The sequence below is a fragment of the Phocoena phocoena genome, chromosome 1 (assembly GCF_963924675.1).
Source record: "Phocoena phocoena chromosome 1, mPhoPho1.1, whole genome shotgun sequence".
NCBI classification, from domain to species: Eukaryota; Metazoa; Chordata; class Mammalia; order Artiodactyla; family Phocoenidae; genus Phocoena; species Phocoena phocoena.
The window spans coordinates 153,966,834-153,976,156 of record NC_089219.1 but is presented as its reverse complement, the minus strand read 5'-3'; the positions used below and the strand labels follow the sequence as shown (position 1 = coordinate 153,976,156).

Sequence of the window (9,323 nt, the reverse complement as noted above, 5' to 3'; positions counted from 1 at the left end):
TCATATCCAATTCAAGCGCGGGGAGCACCAGCTCTCTTCTTCAAGGGGTGTCTCTAGAGGGTGAGACCACAAAAGAAGGCAGGCAAGGTCAGGACAGTGCCTGCCTCTGGGCAGAGGGACAGGGAGGTATGTGACTGTGGAGTTTCAGGGGCACTAATGAGGTCTCATTTCCTGTCCTGGGTGGTGGTTACACAGGCTTTCACTGTACAGTAATTCTTTAAATTAAACAAATACATTTTACGCACTCTTTAGCTTGTATGATATATCCCCTAATTTAAAAATCAATACACATGTAATTTATTTAGGGCCCTCAGTGGCATGCACTGAGGGTGGAGGCCTCACACTGGTGAGGTGTGGCCACCTCTCACCAGTGGCTGTCCTTGTTGGGGAGAGGCAGTGGAGGGCCTGGGGAGCCTCCAGATCCTGCCCTGCTTGGGTGCCCGTGCCCTCTGCTGGGTGACTCAGTGTCCTGCTGGGCAGTCCTCCAGGACTGGAGACCCGATCTCTATCCCTGGCCTCTGACTCTGCAGCTATAAGTGAATGTGACTAACTCTGCAGGACCCTGAGTCAGCCCTCCAGAGACTATCTCAGGATGGGGGAAGGGTGGCCAGGGCGGGTAGGGTGGGGGTTGACTTCCCTGGAGGACTCACAGCCCCTGGCTTTTCAAAGACCCCTGTGTGGTAGAGTAGGCAGTGGGCAGGGATTAGGGAATGCTTGGCCCACTGGCCAGCAGTGAAATGCCAGGTACCCCTGAAGCTCTGGCCAAGTTCTCACTCTCTTTTCCTTTAGCTTGGCAGTGACCTTGGGATCGGTTGCATCTGCCCCGCTCCAGCTGGTTCAGATTTCAGGGAGGCCGATAGGTATTTTCTTCCCCACACCTCAAACCAGTGTCACAAATCACTAGGCCAAGTCACAGATAATCCAAACATCAGGGAATCCACAGATAAATCCTCTTTGGTTTTGAAGCATGCAGCTGAACTCTCTTTGGATACAAGGCATGTTTGGGGCTCTGAGAGTTCACAGAAACCGCTGAGAACATCTCTACTTCATAAAGCCTGGAAGGCTGGCTGATCTGAGGTCATCCCATTTGACCCATCCCATCCCATCTGGCCCCCACCTCATGTCCCAGGCTGAGCTGAGGAGTCTTGGTCTCTGCATGGGCTGAGGGCTATGTCCCAAGACGGGAGAGACAGAGGGCTGGGTTACAGCCCTAGGACATCTGACTGATTTCAGTCCAGCAATGGAAAGGGTTCCTCTAAGGTAATGAGCAACTGGTCACTGAGAGTGTGGGGGGAGGTTGGAAGGCTAGCTCTCAAGACCTGTAGAGACTCTAGGCCTGGGACGGAGGGAGGGTATGTGAGATAACATAGGTGTCTCCTTCTAGCCCTGAGAGTCCAGGGTCAGGGCTCTCTCTAACCTGAGCCTGTGTTGGCTCCTATACCTCCCCGAGGTGAGAGGAGATGAAGGGTTGGTGTTAAAGCGTTTCCTTCCTAGTGCCTGCTAGCCCTGGAAACAGAAAAGACTTCTTTCAACAAGGAACTGTATCGAGAAGTCTGGACGACAATGACTTTAAGATCTGGAAGCCCATCAGCCCTCTTGGGTTAAGTCCATGACTGATGGGTCTGGCGATGCTTGCCTCTTTTGGGGACTTCTTGGGGCCCGGCAGAGGACAGGGTGGTCTCATTTTCTGCAGCTCAGGACTACCAAGCCTGAGAGAGAGGAATCCAGAAGAGACGGGGGAGGTGAGCCCCGGGGGTCCAGCGGGACCGCAAAGATAGACTGAAGCAGGCGCTAATAACTGGCGGGCCCCAGTGCTTTACTGAGCAGCCGCAGAATCAGGAAAGGGAAGTGGAGTGGGGACATGATTATGTCCCTGAGTAAAGGTTTCAAGCTGGGCTTTGCAGAGGATATAATTAGCGTGGTTGCTGCTTCTTGTAAGATATTTCACTCTGCAGTGGTACAGCTTGCCAAAAGGGTGTCCTTAGGCATAGAGGCCTGGGGGTAAGGGAGTTGAAGAAATCTCCTTGTGTGGGGCCTGGAGTACCTGCCTGTCCACCAGAGCTGAGCTCAGATGGCAGAGCTGTGGCCCTCCGCATGGGCCCAAGGAAGGGAGACTGAAGCTCAACAGGGGACCCAGCAGGGCAGGTGATCAGGCTCCTAGCCAGTCAGGGCCAAGTGATCTCTGCCCCACTGTGTGCCCAGGAACCGAAGGCTACACCTCAGCAAGCGCATCCTTGATGGCACTGGTGAGAGGGAAGTGCAGATTCTGTCCGCACAAGGTGCCCTGAAAGTCATCCAAGTCCAGGGCCCACACCATGGCGCCAGCCAGCTGCCTGTTCCTCAGGTACTGCACCTGCTCTGGAGACCCAGAGCAGGCAGGGCTGGGTTCCCTGGGCCAGGGTGCTTATGGGGGGCGTGCTATCTGGACACCTCCCCGTGGGAGAGAAAAGCAGACACCGGAGACCCCAAACACCTCTGTAGCCAAGCCCCACCCTCAGTGCAGGGGGCTTCCCTCCCCCTCTTCAACTTGGGGTGTGGCCTTAGGTACGTACCTTGTTTTTGATGCTCTCCTGGTCGTCATACCCCACCCACTGGTTGCCCTTAGTGGCATAGGGGACCTGCTGACCAAGGAGTCTATGGACTGTGGCTCCGCGGAGAAAGTCACAGATCTGAACAGAGAACAGGGCAGGCGTGGTGTGGGGAGCTGTGCTGAGACTTTGCGGGTCACCGGGGGACGCCACAGCCCAAATCTCTCAGCCCCTTGCTTCTTCCTGCAGGCTACATCTTCCCCTAGAGACTGCAGGCTTCGCACAACTTTGCTTAAAACAGATGCAAAGATCCCAGGATTCTGTAGCTGCTATAACCTGAGGGCATTATGGGGGCTCTGATTAGCTTCCTGCATCTTAAACAGGGATGTGGGAAATAGTGCTTTGACACTGAGGACCGGCCCAAGGCAGCACAGAGCAGCAGAGGATGGGCCGAAACAAAAGAACCTACCTCTTGGCCATTGCTTTTTCCTGGGCTAGAAGGAAGGCCCAAACTTGGTGGCCAGAGGGGTTGCAGACAGGATGTGCCTGGCCTCCTCCTCCCTCTTCTCCAGAGTGCTAGGTCTGCTGGAACATTTTTTAAAATTTCCAAAGGAGTAAAGTGTGGGTGGGGTGGGAGGCTCACCTTCCCCGGGGGCTACGGGTGCCCCGGGAAATCTTACCTTCTCCCCAGCTCATACCTCATAGTAGGCGAGGGTCCCTTTCTCCTTGGTGAACCGGCCTGGTATTCCTGGCCCTGAGGTTGGGGCTCCCACATCTGTCTTGGAAGAGGCCAGGGTGAAGCTCCTCCCAAAAGTGGGGATACCCATCACCAGCTTATTGGCCTGGGCCCCCAGCCTCAACACATAGCTCACAGCGTAGTCCTGTGGGTGGGTAGGGCAGGACAGTTTGAGCAGTTAGATGCTGGTGGTCTAGGAGGGGAAAGGTTGTGCAGTTCCCACTGCTGCCTTGAAAGGTGGAGTTCCAGGTCTAGATGCGTCTGGAATTCCCTTCCTTCTGGGAACCTATAATGTCAGTCTGAAAAGCATTGTGTAATTTCAGTCTTGAAAAAAATCCTCTTAGGTATAGGAAGGGATTATTACTGTTCGATAGTTGCAGAACTCTGGTGATTGGCCCAGGTTACACAGCAAACAATGGCAGGTCTAGACTAGACTCTTGCCCTCTCAGCCCCCAGCCTTCTCTGTGCTCTCTTCAGTCTGCCCTCTGCCTTCACTAGGTCCACCCTACAGGCCCATCAGGAGACGTCCTGACTCTTTATGGACGCATCACCTCCCCAGTTCCCAGAGCTGTGGAGAACGCATAAACTTTGGGCCTCAGTTTCCTCATCTGTGAGGTGGGCCCTATAACCCCTCCCTTGCAGGATTACTGAGGAGTGGAGAGGTTGGTGTCTGAGCTCTGGCAAGTGGCATGTCTGTGGCCCCCTCTCAGCCCTCCCTCCTTTGGGACACTCACAGAATTGCTGAATCTGTCAGAACTTGTATCTTCCTGGCCTCGGAATAGGGGGCTGTTATGTGCTATGGTCTGGCGCTACGCTCCATAAAAGTCGTAGGTCAGAAGGCTGATGAAGTGCAGGTGTCTGTGGAAGAGTGGATGCAGGTCAAGGCGAAAAATTGAAAAAGCGCGCCACCCTAGCAGGATGTGAGCTGGAGAAACAGGCAGCCATGAGAAAAGCCATTAACCCCAAACCCAGCAGAACCCAGTGACCCGCTGTCTAGGCTGCTGGACCACCTCCCTTGTGCCACACTGGGACGTGGGCTCAGGGTCCCACAGGAGCATTCAAGGCAAGAATGGGGTCCTTCCAATCCGCCCCCAGCACACAGTTGGGAGCTGGCCTCCAACACACGTCACCCCCTCCACTCCAGCCACATTCATCTTTGAGAAAGCAGATTACAAGCGGCATCAACAGCTAGCCTTGTCGGGAGAGAGAGGGACCAAAGAATGGCCTGAACCTATGATTCCTGCTGGTGGGAAGTTAGGTTTCCACACACAAAGGTGGAGGGTCTGCAGGTGGATTGCATGAACATGAGCTTCAGGTGTTTGGGGCAAATGGTTGAGAGTCACCTCATTCCCACCCTCTAAGTGATCAATTAAAGCACCAAGTCTACACTCCCTAAGACCCTAAAGAAGATTCTAAAGTCAGAGCGAAGAGTCTTGGTCTCTTACTCTTGGATTTCCTAAGATCCATGCCTTTGTCTCACCGAGAGATCAGCCTGCTTGGCTGGGGACCACTCATTCTCACACGTGAGGAGGCAGGGCGAGGAGGAGGGGTGGGGTGGACGGGAAAGGGAGGGGGTCACCCGCATGTGTGAAAGGTATCATGACTGCTGCCTTGCCCCTCCAGAGACTAGTGACTGGCTGGTTTGTATAACTTTCCCTGCTTCCTTTTCCACAAATACATACATTCATAACGACTTTCTCAACTGAGCAGCGCGATACCCCAAATGGAAAGGAAGGATAGGGATTGTTATGCCCCGTTTGACAGATGGGGAGGCTGAGGCACACAGAGGGGAAGTGACCTGCTCAAGGTCACACATCTTTGGAGAAACTGGGACTAGAAGCCCAGTCTTCTGATTGTACATGGAGTGCTAGGGCAGAGTGCATCAGGAAGGAGATTCACCGGGATATCTGGGCGATGTCATAGCCTCTGTCAATGGCAATCTTCCCAGCAGACACTGCCGCGCTGAGCAGGAGTTGCTCTGCTCCTGCCTGGGCTTCCCTTGCAAACTCAGCCTCCATTTCCTGGTTGGGAGAGAGGCAGGTGAGTGACAGCAAGCCTTGAGGCGAAAGATCTCTGAGCATGTCATTGGCCTTCGCTGTCTGCTGTAACCTCCAACCTGACTGGAGCTCAGTGGGAACGATAAAGTGGTCTCATCCTCAGACTCACCCATCTTTTTCCTAAAAAACTGTTTGGACCAATCTCATCCCTACACCCCGTGCATACTCATCAACACTCAATTATTCTCTGTCCTGGAGGGACCATGAGGATAGAGAGTGATCCCACTTGGTCCACAGATGATGCTGGAAGATATTTACCTGTTGGTCTGTGCTTTGTTCAAGCTTATAAAGGAGAACACAAAATTAAAGTGATTTATATTGTACCATGAACAGTTTGTTTAAATGATCACTCTGTCCCTGGGGTAACTGAGTACCTCTGATGCAGTGCATGCTGGGGAGTGGGCAGTGTTGGTTTGGGAATGAATACAGGCAGTGAGGAATGGGTTCTCCGCTTAGTGACCTCTGCCTCTTAGAACCCCACCCTACCTCCCACTGTTGTCAAAAGATGTCTTCCTTGATGTGTGAGATCTCAGGACACAGGCTTGTTTGTCTTATCCCTGGTCCAGATCTCAGGACCCTGCAGCAAAGAGGCCTCAGTCCCCCTTTGCCTGCCTCAGGAGAATATCTCTGAAGACAGCTTCTGCCCTCCCCACTCCCTGATGCTCCCTACCTCCCTGCCCTTTTCCCTGACCCAATCAGCACCTTGATCAGAGTGGTGAGATGCTGCTTGTTTCTCCGCCCGGGGTTGAGCCAGGCTAGGTCCAGTCCATCAAAGCCATGGGTCCGCAGAAATGGTGGCACCGACTTGATGAAGGTTCTGCGACTCCAGGTGTTGGAGGCTATTTTGGAAAATCTAGAACCGAAATCACCCCAGTAGAGGGCTCAGTACCAATACGCTGGGTGCCTTAGCCCTCTGGAAGGGTCTCTGGGGCATGTGGAGCTGGGAGTCTGAACCCACACAGCTCTAGGAGGGCATGGTTGGGACAGGACCCACCTCCTATTATCTTAGAAAGACCATGTGCTTTGGAGCCAGATATCCCTGGCTCTATCACCTACTAGCCAAGCCACTTTGAGCAGGTTATAACCTGAGCCTCAGTTTTCTCATCTGTAAAATGGGCATAAATATAACATCTCACAGTGCTATTATGAGGATTACATGTGATAATGGTTGGATAGGATGCCTGACACATAGTAACAGCTCAGTAAATGAGAGCTGCTATGGCCATCTTTGCCCCCTTTTTAAAGCCTCCTCCAATTCTACCCACTCCAGGATGCCCTCACAGGGTCTCCACTCCCAAATTTCCCATTCATTCCATCTCTCTCCTTCCAGCCCTTAGGACAGTATCCCTCGCCGCCCCAAATTTCTTTGTTTTCATGTCTGAGAAGTAGTAAAAAGAGCATTGGCTGCCACCTTGCTGTGTGACTCTTGACAAGTTCCTTTCCCTCTCTGCGCTCTGATTTCGTGGTTGCACATGAGGCAGGCTCCTGACAACCATTCAGACCCCTGTGCCTGACCAGTCTGGGGTCCCTGTGACCCCCATCCAGTGGATGAGGAGAAAGCTATGCCTCCTCCTATTCCATCAACCTCTGGGGGATGAGTCATCCTACCTTTGAGAACCAAAGTTCCATCCTCCAACAAATAGAAGGGTCTTCAGGCTGGGATTCCTGTGGGGCACAGGGAGGCAGGAGGGCAGGGGTTGAGTGAAGTTGTTGTGACATGGGGTGGCCCCACATTTAGGAGGCTGTATCAGGCTTCTAGCTTTGGGTGGGAGGCTGAATCAGGCCTCTGAGGTCCTTCCAACCCTGAGATTCAGTATTCTAAGACTTTCTAAGCATTTGTGGCAGTTACTCTGAGGTATGTTGCCCATATTTGTTCCCTCCAGTGGGGAATATGGCAAAATAGAGTCATGAGCACTTTCTCCGTGGAGAGGCACCCTCAGAGGACGGAGAGGGGTCCCGTTCCCAGGGGAGCTCAGCTGTGCCTTCTTCTACGGTCTTCTTCTACACCCTGACACCTGCCCTCATCACTTCTTCCCACTTAAGCCAAGGCCCTCCAGTTCTCCACCCAGAGGTGAGTACTGGGGACCTCGCCCACCCTCTCGAGCAGGAGTACACTGCCCTGAGACCAGCCCTGCTAACCCTCCATCTTCCTCCTTCCCTGGCCAGCCAGTGGCCCAACCTGTTCTTGAGTGTGTTCAGTGTGTCATAGAGCGTCACATCATTCCACTCCCAGGTGTCGATCGCACTGTTGCTTATGCTGGCAAAGCTGTAGAGATGTGGGTACAGAGGAAGGGGTCAATGGCGTCTGGGAAGCAGCTCCCATCGCCCTCCCGGTACTGGGACCAGCTGGTGTAGTAGCAGATCAGCTTGTATGCAGCACCTGAGGAGAAGGCCAAGATTGAGCCAGGGACCCTCTGGCTGAGCCCTGAGCTGAGCACTAATGGGGTTTTGGGGGGCGGGGTTGATGGGCAGAATTGTGAGCAAAGTTAGAATTCTAAATGCAAAGGGCTGGCTCAGGGGAGTTCTCTGTCTGATGAAAACAAGGTCTATTTTGAAAATGCTTAGAAAAGATCAAATATAGTAGATAAACATACTGCAGACTAAGAACAGAACACTGTATGGGGTGAGAGGGTGCCGATGAATGAAGATGAAATGGGACTTGGTACAAGTAAAGAAGGCTTCCTGGAGGCAGCGACTTTGAAGGAGAAGAGGGACCCGACAGCCATATCAGAAGACCCTGGCCTTCAGGCGAGAGTCTTGCAGGACCTTCGGTGGAGTCCTTGATCTGGGAGGCTCTGGCCCATCTCTTCTCTGCCTTCCTGTGGGAGTGCCCCTAACTTGTAACCCACCCAGAATGGCATCCCCCAGGCCCCTTCAGTCCATCCCCCGAGCTGGGGCACAATATCCCAATGGACCCGGAAGTTCCTCCTCCCTGCTCATTCTAATTTTTCCTGCTGCAAAGTAGGCCTTTTCTGCCCTCTTGACTGTGGAGGAATAACTGGGCATCACTCATCCATGCTGCTACTGGTCTCCTGTTAGTTGTTCCCAGTAAGCGATTAGTTGAAGCCTTCATTGAACCTGAGCCTTTGAAAGTTCTTAATTTTCAAAAATTTTAAATATACAGAAAAGTAGAGAATAGTATAATCAACACCTATATACTCATCACCTTGGTTTAACAAATGCTAATATTTCTGAACCATTTGAATCACAGAAGAAACTGGAAAAGCGCTACCTCAGCGACAAGGTCCCTTCCACACAGCCCTCACCACACCCCCACCACCCATGACTTAAAAGGGGTTACTTACAGCTCTGGGCAACACCAGGACCACAAAACCTGAAGGGAAATCCAGGGTGAGACCCCCTGCAAGTTCCTCCTGCCCTTCCCCCTGCTCCCTGCACCCCCCCACCATAAAGGAATCAAGGGCCTCCTCACACCAGCCTCCTCTTCTCTCTCCCCACCGACTCTGCTACCCCTCCCACAGCAGGTAGGAGGCCAGCCCCTCTGCGGAGCAGCTCTGTGGCCAACCCAGAGACCTGTCTGAGCCACCCTCAGACCCATCCTGGCTGCAGCAGAGGGGGGCACGGCATGGCCTCTTCCTTTGCCCTCAGGCTCCTGGTGCCCAGCTGCCTAGACAGGACGCTTCCCTGGGTGTCCAACTTCCTCTTATACCTGTCCCACTCCACTCTCCGGCACCCCAAACCATGCCATGTACAGGAACTGAGCTGTCAGTGAAGGAACTAGCAGGCTGGAAAGTGGCGGGGCCAAGCACTGCGGGCCGCCTGAGGTGGATTGAGAAACCCTGGAGAGTTCTGAAAACGTGGGCCAGGTCTTCCTGAGGCACCTGCTGGCAGAAAAGCCACCAGGTGGATGATCTGGGGGCTCCTGTGGCCAGTAACTCAGCCTCCCACTCAGTTTCCTCCAAAACCCAGCAGTTTCCGGGCTTTTCGGGCAGCCTCTACTTTTGCCTCTCCAGCCCTCTGTCCGGGCCCTTGGCCAGGTTG

At 53.4% G+C, this 9,323-nt stretch overlaps 1 protein-coding gene across 1 annotated transcript; it reads right to left on the bottom strand.

The window, feature by feature from the left end:
- Window positions 1–2,212: 2,212 nt before the first annotated feature.
- Window positions 2,213–8,880, bottom strand: CHI3L1 (chitinase 3 like 1). The gene is given in 12 exon segments (XM_065879436.1): window positions 2,213–2,353; window positions 2,553–2,669; window positions 3,227–3,409; window positions 3,999–4,122; window positions 5,164–5,285; window positions 6,024–6,174; window positions 6,930–6,986; window positions 7,501–7,594; window positions 7,597–7,701; window position 7,935; window positions 8,627–8,655; window positions 8,856–8,880. Coding segments are annotated over 12 exon segments (1,149 nt in total).
- Between the last annotated feature and the right edge of the window lie 443 nt (window positions 8,881–9,323).